A 16577-nucleotide genomic window follows, 5' to 3' on the forward strand; every position below is an offset into this window, starting at 1 on the left:
GCCGTCGCCGCAGTGTGCTCTACCCTCTCAGAAGCTTTGAATGCAACTTTGCAGCCACTGGCCACCAAGCAAACACTCTCCCTCAGAACAGAACGCCAGAAAAGGAACAAAAAGAATGACTGACTAGAAAGACTGTGAACCCAGCACCGTGAGCTGTGAAGACCATGCAGGGGTCCTGGAGTTAGGACGCCAGAGCCAGAGCTGGGGGAGCCCTAACTTCTCACTGCGATCCCCTCTCCGAGGCAAAGAGGAGAAACTGTTGAAAACAGGACAGCAGGTCCCCAGTGGAGTCGCTTAGGCTAAGCTCCATGTCACCAAACCGAGAGTTGACTGTACAGTGTCATCTCTCCCAGAAGTGGCACCTGAAAGCCGTCAGTCAGGAGTGGCCTGGTCAGCACCAGAGAGCGCCTCTGCCGGGGAGACCCCTGCCGTCCCCTAAAGGGAAGTGACTTTGCCACAACCAGCCTGCTTTGCCGCCTGGCGTGACTTCCTGTCCCTGCTCCCTTCTGTCTACAAGAGCCTCCCACTCTGTACAGCTCCTCAGAGCACCTGCCTGCCTGCTAGAGTGGCTGCTGCCTGGTTCAGGAACATCTTTCCGATTTACTCAGTTGAATTTTGTTTTAACACCATCTTTCTCTCAAAGGCTAAGCCCCTGTTTTCCTAACCCCCCATCTGCCAGCTCAGGGCACTCGCAGTAAAAGCTTTCCCGCGTCTCTGTCCTCTGGTTCAGGACCTCGTCCTACCCTGCTTGGCAGGCTGAAGTCTGGCCCTTTCTCTACAGCAAAATGAGCCTGCTGTCCCCCAAGCAGCCCTGCTGGTTTCTGCGTCTGTGTTTCTGCTCTGGGAGTGGCCTCCCGCGGCCTCCGCCTGTCTGGCCCCCTCCTCCCACCACAGGCCTTTGGAGCCAGAAGGACCCCTCCCCCTATGGAACCTTTTAGCGCTTTGTTTCCAGTCTCAGAGCACTTACTACAGGAAGGCTGCAATTTCTTACTCCCTTTGTGTGTGTGTTTCCGGATAGAGCTGCAAAGTGTTACTTTGACTTGTACTGTTTGTTTGCTGAGGGGGAGGTAATGAGGCTTCTTCATTGATTTCTGCTTGGAGGAGGCACTGGGGATTGAACCCCTGACCTCTTGGGTGCGGAGCGTGAGCTCTACCACTTCAGCTATATACCCTTCCCTTTCAAACTGTTAATTTGAACTTGAACTCTTAGATCTCTGGTCTCTAGCTTGGCTCCTGGAATAGAGTCAAGGTGCCATTTTTGACTGAACAGACGTATAGCCCTTTTTTTTTTTTTAATCCATTTCTGAATGGTATCCTGATCTTTTTCGTTTCTTCTTGAAATGCTATTAATTTCAATGCCTCTTCTCCCAGCTAGACTGTGGCCCCCGGGGACAGGAACCAGACCAGGTGTTCCTGGTTTTGTGCCCACTATAGTAGGGCTTTGCAGATTCCAGCATGCATTTGATTTATCCGGGGAGCTTGTTAAAACGCAGGTTCGTTTTGCTTGTACTGTTTGTTTGCTGAGGGGGGAGGTGATTAGGTTTCTTCATTGATTTCCGCTTGGAGGAGGTACTGGGGATCGAACCCGGGAACTCTTTGGTTGCTGAGCGTGCGCTCTACCACTTGAGCTGTACCCTTCCCCCAAAATGCAGATTCGAATTCAGTAGGTCCAGGAGTCTGCTGTCTAACGAGCTCCCAGGTGATGAGAAGGCTGATAATTGTCTGGACCACATTTTGGAAAGCAGGGTCCTGCAGCACGTGGTGGAGTGTACAGCTGTCACTCAGGGACACTGGGATGAAATCATGGGTGACCTTCAGGTGCTTCTGGACCAACTCAGTCTGCCCTGAGCGTTTTGAGACGTCAACTGCATGATGCTGCTCCTTTCAATAAACACTGGTAACTAAGCCAGTAAACGCTCGTACAGGTGTCTGTGTGCACACGGAGCCTGGGAAGGCCTCAGGCAGACTCGGAGGGCTTTTCTGGGAAGCAGCAGTGGGAATATCAACATCTGATGTAAAACATACATGGAAACATCGAGTTCCACATGTATCTAGAAATAAGACACGGAAGCAACGGCTTCCCCACCCCCCAGATGTTTCCTACTGGAAGTTATGATCCGGGCACAGGCAAGACAGCTGCAGCACAGCTGCGATCCCAGACCCACAGGCAGTGAGGGGAAGGGCTGCGAGAGCAAAGTGTTCCCTTACGATACCTCTATTCATCAGTACTTTGGTGAGCTGGGGACTCAGACCCATCCATAATGGGCGAGTCTTCTGTTGCTTCTCTGAACAGAGGCAGGCGGGAGGAGGAAGAGAAGAGAGGTCATGTTAGAGGAGCTGACAAAGACGCAATGAGCAGTGTATCAATACATCGGAAAGCCCAGCTGGCCACACACCCAAAAGTGAGTGACAAATAACACAAGTCTTGTGGAACTTTCAGCCCCCATGCGTGAGTCAGAGACCGCTTTAGTTCTGTTAGGAAGGCCGGCAGGCTTCGGCACGTTTGACCCATCTCTCATTTTCTTCTCACAGAGACTAGTCATTGTTTGTTAATGATAGTTCAAGTCAGTCTGATAAAAAGAGTTTAAATTTAGTAATTTTGGGGGGGAGGTAATTAGGTTATTTATTTTTTTTAAATGGAGGTACCGTGGATTGAACCCAGGACCTTATGCACACTAAGCACATGCTTTACCACTGAGCTATACCCTCCCCCCTACAAAAGAGGTTAAAGACCAAAATTTCTTTTTTTTCCCAAATTTGTCTTGAGTCCTCACTGGCTGTGTGGGGTGAAACACAGGCACGTTCTGAGACCCACTCCAGTGTAAAGGCAAGTGGGGGGTACCCGTAAGTTCCAAAGCCTGCTGTCAGTTAAGTAACAATCATACATTTGGCTCATGTAAGACTGGGTGTGAACCAAAAAACCAGAGCGACAGCCTGAAATCTGAGGTTCCTTATTCGGGGTGAGATGGGTTTGCCACCAGAGGTACCACAGAGACAGAAGCGCTGTCAATCTTTTATGAATCTATCTTCTAGAAATTCTTGGGCCCTAAGACTTGCAGAGGCTGCCTGGCCACAAGAGCGAGAGCTGGGGTCTGGAAGGTACATAAGGGAGTGTTTTAGGGACATGTATTAATAAGGGCAGGGGGTATCCGCTGCTCAAAAGACAGAGCAGTCAGAGTGGCCACAAGAACACTGGCAGTTGGGACCACAGGGTCTCTTAACTCAAGAGGGGTAAGAGGCAACCGGGATGCTTCCGTGGTCAGAATCCCCAGAGGACTTGTTAGCACACAGGCCGCTGGGCCCCACCCCAGAGTTTCTGGTGCCGGAGGTCATGGGTGGGCCTGCAACATGCAAGACCCCAGGCGGTGCTTATGTTCCTAGCCTGGGGACCGCATTTTAAGAACCACTGGCTTAGGGGGAAAAGACAGGGCTCTGAGGCCACAGAGCGCAGGGCTGAAATTCCAGCTGAGCGACACTGGCGAGGTACAGATCCCCTCCGAGCTGTGTGTACAGAGCTGAGGAATCTGGGTACTTCCCTGAGCTCACGTGTGTTAGAAGGGACGCCCCGCCTCTGAGTACACAGCAAGCACTCAGTACCTGTTAGCACCTACCGAGGCTGAATAAAAGCCTGGTTTAACATCACTAGAGACAAATCTGCAGGAACAAAAAATGCCAGCCAAGCACGGAGCCTGGAATGCGGTCAGTGAGCCCTGTGGCCCAGTTCTTCCCCCGGTTTCGCTCACAGACAGCCGGCACCTTTTCCCAGACATCCCCACCGAGGCTCCAGCAGACGCTGAATAAGCCGGATCAAGGGACCTCTAACTCCCTTAGGAGGTATTGACAGAATGTAACAGCATCTCAGCGGCCACATGCTAGGAGCAGCAAGAGGCAGGGATGGTGAAGGAAGCAGGAGGCAGGGGACGTGTATCTGCTAGACTCTGCCACGGACCAGAACATTCTACGTGTCCCCGTTTAGTGTCCTATGCCTACATTTAAAGCTAAAAAAGGAGCTGAGTTTTGGTTTCATGGACTGTGGGCCACTTCCTAAGGTCTCAGAGTGCCTGATCCCCTATGTTTATTGGTTATGAACAAGGGGTTGGCTGGGACAGAGAGGGGATCTGAGCCTCCTGCTTTTTTCTCTCAGGCTGCATCCTGACACCAAGACAGTGGCCACACCGTGGAGCAGGTGAAACACCAGGCTGGGGCTCAGCACAGGGGCTGCTTAAGGCTCTCCTTGGCTGGCATTCTGAGGTCAGCCAGGTGTCATCGGAACCCACAACAAATGCCGTCTGGAATTCTGGCCAAAGAGGTGCAGTTTAACTTCCGGGACCCACCTTCCCCACGTTTCAGGGGCCACCACCGACTTTGAAAGAAAGTAGACAGAATTCACCCGAAGACAGAGGCAGCGATGGAAAGGAGAGGGGTGGTGGGTGACAGCAACGCATGGCTCCTTCGGGAAGGAAGGGGCTTCCCACTGCTGAAGACACATCATTCTTTTGCCGATAAGCCCTCTGTCCCTAGGATCTTTCATTTCTACTCTTTCTACCTGACGAGAGATGCTGAGGATTGTTCCAGAACCTGGAAGGGAGGACCAGAGGTCGGAGAGGGGAACTCACCCGGTCTGCCAGGTCAGGATGTGGTGGGGGCTGCTGGGGGGCGTCGCTCCAACTTCACTTGACGGCGTTGAGCTTCTCTGGCTTTGAGGTAAGGCAGCTGCGTGTAGGTGGTGCAGAAAAGACAGGGGTCAGACACGGCCAAGTGAAGGAGCTTCTTTCCAGAGACGCTGGGTGTGACCCTGTGACAGGGTCCCCGTGGGGAAACGTTCACCCTTTCCCCACATGCAGCCAATTCCATTTTCTCCCCACAGCGGTGTGACTCCATTCTGAGTCAAGCCCTCCTGGGGTCCTCGGTCCCCACTTGGCCACTGGGAAGTGGCCACAGGGATGGCGATGGCCTTCACGGTCCTCTGTGGGGGACCTGAGCTGGCCTAGTGCAGGGAGGGCCTATTTCTCTGGACACCAGAGAGCTACACCCCAGGGCGCTTCCTGAGGTGGCCCCAGTGTTAAAACTGTGCTCTTCGTTACGAACAGGCAACCTCCAGAAAGGTTCTCCAAGCCTGTGGTCCCTGCTGTTTGAGGCTTACAAGTCACCACGTTAGGACACCTGAGACAGGGCTGGGCTTTTCAAAGTTCATCCAGCTCTGCCTACCAGGAGCTTACTGATGGGGGCAGGACTTTTTTAGTTGGGAAAATTAAGCAGGAAGTCAATCCTGCTTAAACGCATCCCTTTGCTTTCTTGGGAATGGAGTCTTTTTCATCAGTAAAGCTCATATACAGCCACTGAGAATTTTTAGTCTAAAACATTTCGAAAGATTGACCTAATCTCTTTAGGTAAAGCAAATCTACCAGACAAGGGCTACAATTTTGACAAAACAGAAATACTCTTGACCAGTCTAACCGAGGCTCCTCCTAATAGGGTTACAGAGCATCGAAAGCACTTTACAGAAATCACTTCGGTTAGGTCGTAACACCAGTGAAATGGGAACAAAAGGAGCAGTCACAAGTCATCTATGAAGTCACCCAGGGAGGTTACACACGGAGCTCACCACCTCATTCGTAGCCAGTCTGCGCTACCTGGGGAGACTCTGGCCAAATCTCGGGGCTTCAAGATCAAGCCATGCCCAGAGCACGCTTTCCTCTGCCAGGGTACCACTCGGATCGCTAACCTATCACCGTTTCCCTTTTCACTGGGGGAAAGGTGCTCGTGTGACTGGATAAACCCTGAGAGGCAGACTTCGCGGCTTGCTGGATCTCTGTCCTTACAAGGAGAAGCGGCTAGAGAGATGGTGTGTACCCCCACTCAGGAGGCTGAAATGGGAGACGGCTCAGCCCACACGGGGGTGGGGGCTTATGTGCTGCCCTACCCCTTCCCACCTTTGTCGCTGGGCAAAACCAGGGGTACGATGGAAGGGATGGGGAAGGAGGGGGAGGGAGACCTCTGGTCTCACACAGCTGACAGCTAGGTTTCTAGAATCAACATCTCTTCTCACTGCATGCGCTAAGAAAACCTGCAAGTCCTTGAAACAGGTCCCCACCAGCTCACATCCAGACCTCCTCCCCCAGTCGGGTCTCTCCCCCCCCCACCCCGCCCTCACCTGACGTGGCCTTGCACATCTGGGGCATCCTGGTGACCCTGCTGTGCGCCACGAAGGTGCTGTGGGAGGAGGTGCTGTACTGGGAGCCGCTGTCCGAGGAAGTGGAGCTGGTGTGCGACAGGCGGCTGTGGTCCTTGTGCGAGGCGCTGGAGCGCTGGTACCACTGGCGCAGCTCGTCCGAGACGGCGGCGCGCCCCGCGCCCTTGTCGTGGGCGCCCTCGCGGCCCAGCGACGGAGTCCGCAGGATCTGCGAGCGCGACGGCGTCAGGCGGCCCGCGTCGCCCTCGTCGCCGCCGCGCCAGCTCTCGCGGAACAGGCCGCCGGCGGTGTACGAGTTGGAGGTCTTGAACTGCGCCTTGACGCTGTAGTGGCCCTCCTGGTCGCTCTCCAGGCTGCGCACGACCACGGGCGTGGCGCTGCCCTCGATGTACAGCGGGTACTCCTTGATGCGGTACTGCGAGCTGGGCTGGCTCTGGCTGTGCAGGTAGACGCCGTGCGCGCCGCCGCCACCGCCGCCGCCGCGCGCGCCAGGTTGGGCATGCTGCCCGAGTTCGCCGCGCCCAGCGCGCCCGCCGCCCGCCGCCGCTGCCGCTGGCGCGCGCGCGCCTTCGACGGCGAGTCCTCGGCCAGCGTCGAGTAGTTGGCGTTCATCTGCGCCGGGTAGTAGTGCTCCGAGCTCGAGTGGCTGGTGCACGACGAGCAGTCGTCCATGGGGTCCGAGCCGTTGCTGCTACGAGTCCGTGGCGTGTAGAAGTCAGGGCTCCCCGTGTCGTTCTCCGAGCCCAGGAGCTTGCCCTGGGACTCCAAGCTGGAGCTCCGGTGCCTAAAGTGCAGGGCCAGGCTGTGCAGCCGCGTGGGGCTGAGGTCCACCGACCTGCGGGGAGACGGCTGGGTGGGCCTGGGGGCGCCCCGGGGACGGGGTGGAGGCCCTGCGATCACCGACTCGGGAGAGAGCACACGATGCCTCTCGGCCCAGGGCCTCCCGCAAATGCGCATTTGGGAAAGTCGTGCCCTGGGAATACAAGTGCTTCCCATGGCTCCCAGGTGAAGGCGGGGCGGGAGGGGGCGGGAGGGGGCGGGAGGGGACTACGGATCAGGAGGCGAGCCTCTGCTGTGATTTTTGATTCTGAGCAGGGGATGGGGACACAGGACGGCGCCCATATAAGGGTTTCTTCTGAAAAAAGTATTGCCAATAGTCACGACCCCCCCCTTTTAAGGTGGAGAGGGATTCTACAGACACAGAGAACCCCTGTTCCAGTGTTAACGGTAAACCAGATGAAATGCCCGTTTCGTAGGTCCAGAAACAGCCCAGCAGAAGCATTCATGTGGTTCCACCCAGTACTATTATGAAACCCATGTAAACAGATTTCCATGTCCCTGTGAACGCCAGTCTAACACGGAAGGCTGGTGGAACACGGAAGACTTAATAATGACTGATGCAGATACTGGGCTTTCCACTATTTTGTCTACAATCCATTCTGCTTATTTGAGCCACACGGTAAATGTCCATCATGATGGCCGAGGCAGCGTGAAAGGACTCCAGAGAAATTCACCATGGCTGGGTCGGCCACGTACAAGGAAGAGGTGAGTCCAGGGCTGACTGTCACTCAGGGTGGACTGTGAAGTCCCCACCAAGTGGCCCTCCTTGACTTGGGCTGGGTTTCCTCTCTGGTCCTACCCCTCTCCACCACTCTGTTCTGGCCACATCGGCCCCCTGCGAACATGCCAAGTGCAGGCCTGCGTCTGGGGCTTTGACCTTGCTGTCTCCCGAGTACCCTTAGCGCTTGCTACCCCATCCATCCAGGTACCTCTGCTCAAATGTCACCTTATTACAGAAACCTCCGATGCTCCCATTTAAGTACTCTCTCCCTTCACTCTCCAGCCCCCTTGCCCTGTTCATTTTTCTTCTCAATACTTACCACTTCTGACTATTTCTTTGCTGTGACTCTCTACCTACTAAAACGTCAGCCTGATGAGAGCATGTGTGCGGTCTGTTTTGTCCACTGCTCTATGCCAGGAATAGTACCTGGTAGGTACAGGCACTTGATAAATATCTGTTGCAGGAACGAGTGAATGAATGAATGAACGCGAGCCCCTTGCCTGGAGAGCTCAATCTTATCCCGTATAAATGGTCCACCACTTACAGAAGATCACACCATCTGTCCCTTCCAGCTACACTCCCTGTGCACTTAGTTTTGGAGAAAATGGAGTGATGGCTTTGGTTTTGCCTCTTTTTAGAAAAGGAAGGTTTGATTCACTGAAGCCTCACTTTTGCCCATTTCTCTTGCTCTTTAATGAATTTACACCTTGGGGCGTTAGAGCTAGTCCAGGATAAACTGAGGCTCCAATAGAAAGATACATGAGGACTAGCCAATAAAGATCCCCCTAGCAGGGTAGGCAAGGTTGTTCTGGTCCCGGCACAGCCCCCTCTGCCGGCTAATCTGGCTACCCTTCCTGCCTCAGTTTCACTTAAGAAAGCACTTTCAATGCCCACTGTCTCCAGGGGATCCTCTGACCGACTGGTGCCCACTGGACGGGGGCAGAGGGATATAATGGGTCTCTTGGCTAGCGTGGGCTTCCTCCTGCCAGCTTGGTTTTTGATTCTGCTTCACTTTAAGAACCCACCTCGTTGGCTCAGTCCTGACTCTAGTTCACCAGTTATTTGGACCCATTTGGGGCCAGCCATGCCAAATTTTATAAAGGAAGGTCTGGGCTAGGGAGGGAGGGGGTGGACTCACCTCGTGGAATGAACGTAGTGGGGGCTGCGGACTCGTAGGTCGGGTGTGGACGGCATGCTGGACTGCGAGTTCCAGTGCGGGAGGCTGCGGATGGGGCTGTTCTGTAGGGAGCTGCTGCCCCCGCCGGCTTCGGCACAGCTCCCTGTGCTGGGGAAACGCTTGTGGCTGCTGGAAACCGGAGGAGGATGCGCTGGTCACTGCCAGACAGACCCGCACCCCTCCCAGGTAGCTGACTGTGACCTTGGGGTAGCCGACTGTGACCTTGGGGCATCAATCTTGGTATTGGGGAAGCTACCCCAGGACTCCCACCCTTGACCTTCAGAAGTGGGTGGGGGTCCTTATCCCTGACCTCCAGGGCAATGGGAAATGGAGACCCTCACCAGCTCTCTCTGGAACAGGCAGTGTGACTGTTCTGTGAAGCCCTTGCTCTCAACCACAGTTTGTGTTTTCCAAGAGACAAACAAGTACCTGTCTGGGCACCCACTGGGAGCTTTATAGGGTATAATGTAAGGAAATGAGACGAACAGAGAAGCAGACCAAAAACGTCTTCCCGAACTGCTCTCTCCAACATCAGCTGAGTAATGAGCTGATAATACACAGCTAAGATTACAGCTGTTTGGCTCTGAATTCTGTTGGATGATGGCTTAGGGTTCTGAGCCCCTTTGGGTTGCTTCTGAGTGGACTCTCACTTGCCCCTTCAGAACAGTGCTGCCTGAGATTTCCTAATGAATTCCCACGGACTTTAACAACACTCAAGCCAGCGGCCAACGCCTGGACCGTGAACCGAAACCCCCATTTCCCTGTCAGTGACAAATCCGCACCTGGAGCGGGTTGGCAGCAGAGGGCGCTGTGGGCAAAGCCCGGGGAGGTGCTCCCGGGGTGGTGGGGATCTGTGAGTGGCCGATGCTACCCGGGACAGCCCTGGGATTCTTCCCAAGAGCGGACAGTGATTCGTGGGGTCTTCCCGGCCCAGCTCACCTGGAGTGACTGTGGGAGGAACGTTTCTTGACCTTCTCGTAAGGCTCATCTAAAGAGGACTCGCTCCACATTTTGGGCTTGATGGGCGACTTGTCATAGTCGTTGCGGTGATAGTGTGTTTGCCTGAGTCCCTCCAGGGACTGGGGGGGAGGCGGCCTGTTGTGCGACGGAGGCCGAGGAGGAAGTCCCTTGTGAGGGGACTGTAAGGGGGACAGTGTGCTGGTGACCTGAGAGTCTTCTGCACAAAGATGGAAAGAGAGGATGTGAGCAAGGGTCATCCTTCCCACTGTCCAGACAGACCCCGCCCACCTCCTCCCGGACATCAGAGCCTGGGAGCAGACCTGCTCCCAAGGCATCCCGGCTTCGAACCCCCGCCCCTTCCCCTGTCACCAAGACAAGCCAAGTCAAACCAGAACACACCAAGTCTAAATGTCAGGGCAGCATTAAACAGGAGAAATGTCACTTCTGATTAGCGACAAATGGAGTGAAGCCCCAGTTTCATTCAATACCAACGACAAACGGTTGCTTCATACCAACACCAAAAGGGGGTCATCATTATGTTCCAAGTTTTCTTTTAATAGACAGGAGGCATCTACTCTGCTTTGGGGGAGCTTCAGGCCTATGATGGTCTATTCTGTTCACTGCTATCGCCTCAGTGCCTAGAATGACTGTTGACACAGTACGTGCTCAGTAAATATTTGTTGGAAAAAATGAATGAAAGTCTACCTGTCAAGTGTCATCTGCTGGTGGCTCTGGGCATTCACTCTCTCTGCTTTTTATCAGAACTACCTATCTTGTCTTTTAATATTTTCCTGTGTGATACTTTCATATTGGAAACACCTTAGGTTCTGTGGGAAGGGGAGGCGCTACAACTATTAAATATGCATAGAAGATTATTCCCTGTCTTCAGGGGAGTGATGCTCTCACACTGCTGTGCCGGGGGCAGGGCCGGGAGAGGGGAGGAGGCAGGGAGGAGCCCAGGGCCAGGCCCCGCAGGGGCTGTGGCTGGTGAGGAGGCCCAGAGGAAGAGAGGGGAGGGTCCTGGTCAAGTTCAAGTGCAGCAGACCTGCTGTGAGCTCTGAGATAAGCAAGGAGCCCTCACTGACAGGGAGCCTTCAATTCCAGGCTAAGGAGTCAGCATTTGGTCTGAAAGCCCCTGGAAAACACCGCAACAGTTTAAGCCCAGATGTGTCGGGATAAAAATCCTGTTTGAGGACTAGTCATCTGGCAGGGTTCAAAAGTGGGCAGGGCCAGGAGAGGGGCTCAGGATGGGTTCAGGGAGACACCTAGGGTTGAGAGCCCGGGGAGGGCGGCCTTGAGCAGAGAGCAGCAGGAAAAATTCAGTGTTCACTGTGAAGGCAGAGGTGGGAGAAAAATACACAGCAGCCAACCTCAAACTCCACCGGCCTTTCACTTGGCCCTAAATCATTTTCAACTAGTCTGCTCTTCAGGGCCAAATTCTCCATCCTCCAACCTTGAAACCTGGGCACACGCTACAGTTCCACTCCTGTACCCCTCAAATCCGTAAAGAAAAGAGCCTGGAAGGAGCAAGCAGGCGATGGGAGTGGGGGCCCCAGTGAGGCAACAGTGCCCCTTGGGAGGCGCGGGGTCTGGAACATGGGGAGGAAACTGATCACAAGGGATGCATCAAGATCAGCCAGCAACAATCGACACCTCCCCCAACTCCTCTCTGCAAAGGCATCTCCTCCAAATGTTCCGGTTCTCTCCCCTGCGGAGACTGGAGTCCACAGAGGCCCAAACGAGGGCTGGATCTCTGACGTTCAGAACATGCCCCCTGCCCCCGCAGGTCCGTCATCTCCTCCCACCCGCGTAATGGATGAAAATACAACGATCTGACTGCGAACAGCAGGGCCCAGACTACTGGGTAAATACCCCGCCAGCCTTTCCCCACATCAGTGACCATGATGACTATCCTTGCAATTATCATTATGACTCAGCCAGACAGATCTTTCATGTTTTCCACCTGAATAGCCACTTATCACTGCCTACCTGAAGTTTCCCGAAAGGGCAAAAAAAGTAATTGCCACTGAAATATATTTCCACATCCTTAAGGCCCTGACCTCCCCAGTTTGGGTTTAAATCCATGGCAACATTCTTGGAGATGGTTCTGTGTTTGCAATTCCTTCTTCCCTGATGTGAGGTGGTGATGGAGATGGTGATGATGATGGTGGTGGTGGTAATGGAGGTGGTGATGACAGTGGTGGTGGTGATGGTGATGGAGATGGTAATGATGGTGATGGAGATGGTAATGATAGTGATGGTGATGGAGATGGCAATGATGGTGATGATGGAGATGGTAATGACGATGGTGGTGGTGATGGAGATAGTAATGATGGTGGTGGTGGTGGAGATGGTAATGGTGGTGGTGGTGGTGATGGAGATGGTAATGACGATGGTGGTGGTGGTGGAGATGGTAATGATGGTGGTGATGGAGATGGTAATGATGATGGTGGTGATGGAGATGGTAATGACGATGATGGTGGTGGTGGAGATGGTGATGGTGGTGGTGGTGGTGATAGAGATCGTAATGATGATGATGGTGGAGATGGTGATGATGCTGGTGGTGATGGTGGTGGTGGTGGAGATGGTAATGACGGTGGTGGTGATGAAGATGGTAATGGTGGTGGTGGTGATGGAGATGGTAATGACGATGGTGGTGGTGGTGATGGAGATGGTAATGATGGTGGTGGTGATGGAGGTCAATAGGAAATAAGAAGACAGTTTTCTAGGCCTGACCAGGAGTTGAAAGGGACATTTCCCTTTCACTATCACTATTTCTCAGGAAGGTAGAGGCTTAGTTTTCTTCAGGCTCTCCTAGCAGGTTTCAATCGTGATCCAAACCAATACCTACCTCTTTCCTCAAAGAAATTATAAATACTGAAAAGGAAACCAAACATGGTGTTTAAATTGTCTGTTTAGGTAAAAATGTGATTTTTGGTAACTAACAAAGTAGAATACTACTCACTGACTACCGTTTTAAATCTTACCTCTGGGCCGACGAAACATAATAAAATTCCAATAGACATGTGTTCATGGAGCACCTACCCACTCTCAGCCAAGCCAGTGACCACTGGGCCATGGTGCCATCCTGGTCTGGCTCCTGGCTTTCCACTGGGCTGTCTTAGACTACACACAGCTTAATTCTGGTTTAATCCATGCTCCGAGTTCTCAAGCAGGAAACAGACAACCTACCATCCTCTAGAACCAGGGCATCTGACAGGGAACTGTCTTCACTGGCAATATTTCCATCTGAGAAGACAAAAGGCAAAAGTCTATGAGTTGAGCACATCCGTCCCTTAGACAAAGCCCTATTTGTGAGAATCGTGGGTTTCGCACCATCCCATACCCTCTTCTTTTTAATCAGCAAGAACCCATGAAACACAATCAAAATGCCACTGGGCATTTCTTTGGACAATCCCCGCGGCGGGTCATGACCTGTCCCCAGGCCCCAGACACTGCAGCGCACCCAGTCCTTGTGTATCTGGGCTCTTGTTCCACTGGAGGCAGCAACGCTGAGCGGCTTGATATCTACCTGGCAGGACTGAAGCCACATCACTGAGCCAGCCCATCTCAGGGTACGTTCCCACTAAACCCAAGAAAATAAACTGAGACTATTCTACACACACAGAACTAGGGCAAGGAACTTGGTTTTGTTCATGTGGCAGTAAACGGCTTCCCCATGAACTTCTGAAGTCATTAGCAGATAAAGCAAGCTTCTAAATACAGCTTCTCTCTCTCCAAAGCTTATTTTCACAGACACCATTCAATTAGCCATGAGAATACACCCAGAGACAGACAGTAGGATCATCCTCCCCCTTCGACAGCTGGGGAAACTGAGGGACATCAGGGCTGCTCTGCTCTCCTGGTTAAGGTAGCAAAAAACTCCAGGTCTTCAGATCCCAAGTTTAGTGTTTTATCTCGGGAAATAACAGACCAGACGAAGGAACGAAGAAGAAGCTTAATTACTCCTCTAATTCAAGCGGGCTCCTGTGATGAAACTATTTCCAGGAGGCAGGAAAGCAGGCAAAGTATATTCTTGAGCAGTTAAAAACAGACGGCTGCCGGCCTGCCTGGGACCATCCTCCAGCTGGTCAGACAGTGATCTGAGAACAGACCCTGATGCTCGTCCTAACAGAGCGGCCCTTGCTGGGCCGGCTGGCCAACCAGGCTCTTCTGGGGCCAGATCAGTGAGACCTCCGTCCATCTGGTGTCCCTGCATCAGCCTTGCAGACTGGGTCCCCTGAGTCCCTACAAGGGGTAAAATGAGGTCCTAAGACAGAAGGGCTGGCTGACTTTAGGAAGCTGGGGCAGAATGACAAAGTCCTGGCCAAGGACAACAGGGTGCGATGGGGAAGGAGAGTTACTCCAAATCTCCTAGAGCAAAAGGATTTTTTTTTTAATGGTCTCCTTCTCTCTTTTAACTAGGAATTCGCTTTATTTGTCACACTTCTTTTTCCTACACTTTGAGGGAGAGGTAATTAGGTTTATTTATTTATTTTTTAAACGGCTATACTGGGGATTGGACCCAGGACCTCGTGCATGCTAAGCACGCGCTCTACCACTGGGCTACACCCTCCCTCTGTAATTCGCTGCATTCTTATTGTTTGATGAACCATGAACAACTGGGAGACACAGCCTTGACTAGCATCTTGGAGTCTCTGGTCTACCCTTCCTTCCCCAGTACACCCACATTTTTAGGTTGCAGCAAAAAATACACACACACACACACACACACACACACACACACACAACAGTGGTAAAATATACATAACGTAAACTTGACCATTTTAGCCCTTTCTGGCTGTACACTGCAGTGGCATTAAGTTCATTCACACTGCTGTGCAGCTAACATCCCCATTCCTCTCCAGAACTGTCATCTTCCCAAACTGAAACTCTGGCCCCACAAAGCATTACCTCCCCGTTCCGCCTCCCCCAGTCCCGGGAACCTCTCTTCTACTTTGTCTTCCTGGAGCAAAAGTATTCTAAATGTGTACCACCTATGAAAGGCAACTTGATATATATTTTAAAGAATTTACTGACTTGGGGTCGGGGGGAAGGATGATTACAGTTTGACAGACTTGATGGTTGGTGGTGAATTCTGCGGTATTTCCTTCTAGTGTTCACCAGATGTAATCTCCCCAACTCCTAGCCCTGAGTTTTGGGGGTCTAGACCATGGTGGTGGGGGGCAGTCCAGTCCTCCCCAGCTTCCCCAGTGTTGGGACAGAAGCCCCTGGAGACAGAGGAGGGCTGCGGGGGGGCTGGCCTCAGGGTACCCCAGCCACCCGCCTTTCCTTCCAGACCTGAGGGTGCCGGAGCCTGGGGGGCTCCGGGCTGAGCGCTGGGGGGGAGCGTGGAGCCCCTGCCCATTGCCGCAGGCTCTCCCAAGAGGCCATAAGGAGCATGGTGACAGCTGTGTAATCCCTTTCCTCTGGGGACCCGAGAGTGCGCTATTGCTCTCACTGGTATCGGGTCTTTCTAGCTTCATTTTATGGATGGAAAAGTTAAGGCACCGGGTGGTTAAGCAGCTCGCTAGGCCAACCAGGGAGCTGGGCTTCCGGCCCCGCCCAGGACGGCGCCGGGTGCCCCGCACTGACCGTCCATGATCAGCGAGGCCCTCTGGGTGGGCTTCTTCCCAGACTTGATGCGGTTCTCATTGATCGCGCTTTCAATCTCCTGCAGCTTCTTCAGTGCATTCAGGTAAGAGGTCTTCCTCTGCTTCTTGAGTTTTTTGCTGACATTCGGGTCACTGGCCAGGCGGCGGGCAGCCTCTGTGATCTGGGACTGGATGGCAAACTCGCGCTCCAGGCGTTCCAGCTCGGCTTCCTGCGGGAGGGAGAGGCCAGGCCACACTGAGCGGGATGCTGAGCGGGGTGACGCTGTCCTCCCGCCCCTGCCCCGCACGAGCGCGCCTGAGTCCTTGGGGACACGCGTACTGGGAAACTGGCAGCCTCATGCCCAACCCCAACCTTGCCTGGCCCCGAAGTGGCCTGGTTCCTACAATCTCTGGGAGCCAGGGCCCTGGACACACCCACTTTCCATACTCGGTCCCTGTTTCAGTCTGGAGACAAGCACTGGTCCAGAGACTGGCACCATCAGCGAGAAGCTGAGTGCTTTCTTGCTGCAGGCCTGGGGGTCCCTCGGGTTCATTTCCAAGGTCTCCAGCAAGGTTCTCGAAGACCAAGTCTCCGTGGAGACCCAGAGCCATCGGGTTGGCATTTCCTTGTCGTCTGGGGCGGAGGCAGTGGCACTGTTTTTAGAGTGGTCTTTGTCGGGCTTTCCTGTGGGTCTGTTAGCAGGGGGCTCACAGGGGCGCATCACCCTCCCCCCAGCACATCCCTCTGTCTCTTTTATTTTGAACCCTTTGTGCTGAGACTTATTCCTGCTCACTCATGCCTCTTTTGGAAACTCTTTTTGTGAGTTCCAGCTGTCCTCTGACACTGGCCTGTTTCTAAAACAGCAGGGTTCCGACTGGCCCCACATGAGGATGGCTGCAGTTCCCTAGCACCTTGGATGGTTCCAGGGCATGCTCCTTCCTCTCCTGGGCGCCTCCCTCCCTTCTCTACCCCTTACTTTGGCAGAAGGAGCAGATGGATGAATTTCCCCCCAGACAGAGTTTCGGACCTGGGAGAAAGGAAGCTGTGGCTGCCAGAAGATGCCTGGTGGACCCAGAGGATGAAACCAGGGA

At 53.5% G+C, this 16577-nt stretch overlaps 1 protein-coding gene across 1 annotated transcript in view; it reads right to left on the reverse strand.

Moving 5' to 3' along the window:
• FRMD4A (FERM domain containing 4A) overlaps window positions 1–16577 on the reverse strand; it is a 276313-nt gene that overhangs the window by 10153 nt on the left and 249583 nt on the right. Inside the window, 8 exon segments of the mRNA XM_032473723.1 lie at window positions 2214–2285; window positions 4617–4713; window positions 6155–6682; window positions 6685–7028; window positions 8893–9060; window positions 9871–10108; window positions 13084–13140; window positions 15487–15715. Coding sequence (XP_032329614.1) covers window positions 2216–2285; window positions 4617–4713; window positions 6155–6682; window positions 6685–7028; window positions 8893–9060; window positions 9871–10108; window positions 13084–13140; window positions 15487–15715 — 1731 coding nt within the window. The 3' untranslated portion in view covers window positions 2214–2215.

The sequence above is a fragment of the Camelus ferus genome, chromosome 35 (assembly GCF_009834535.1).
Source record: "Camelus ferus isolate YT-003-E chromosome 35, BCGSAC_Cfer_1.0, whole genome shotgun sequence".
In the NCBI taxonomy this organism is placed as follows: domain Eukaryota; kingdom Metazoa; phylum Chordata; class Mammalia; order Artiodactyla; family Camelidae; genus Camelus; species Camelus ferus.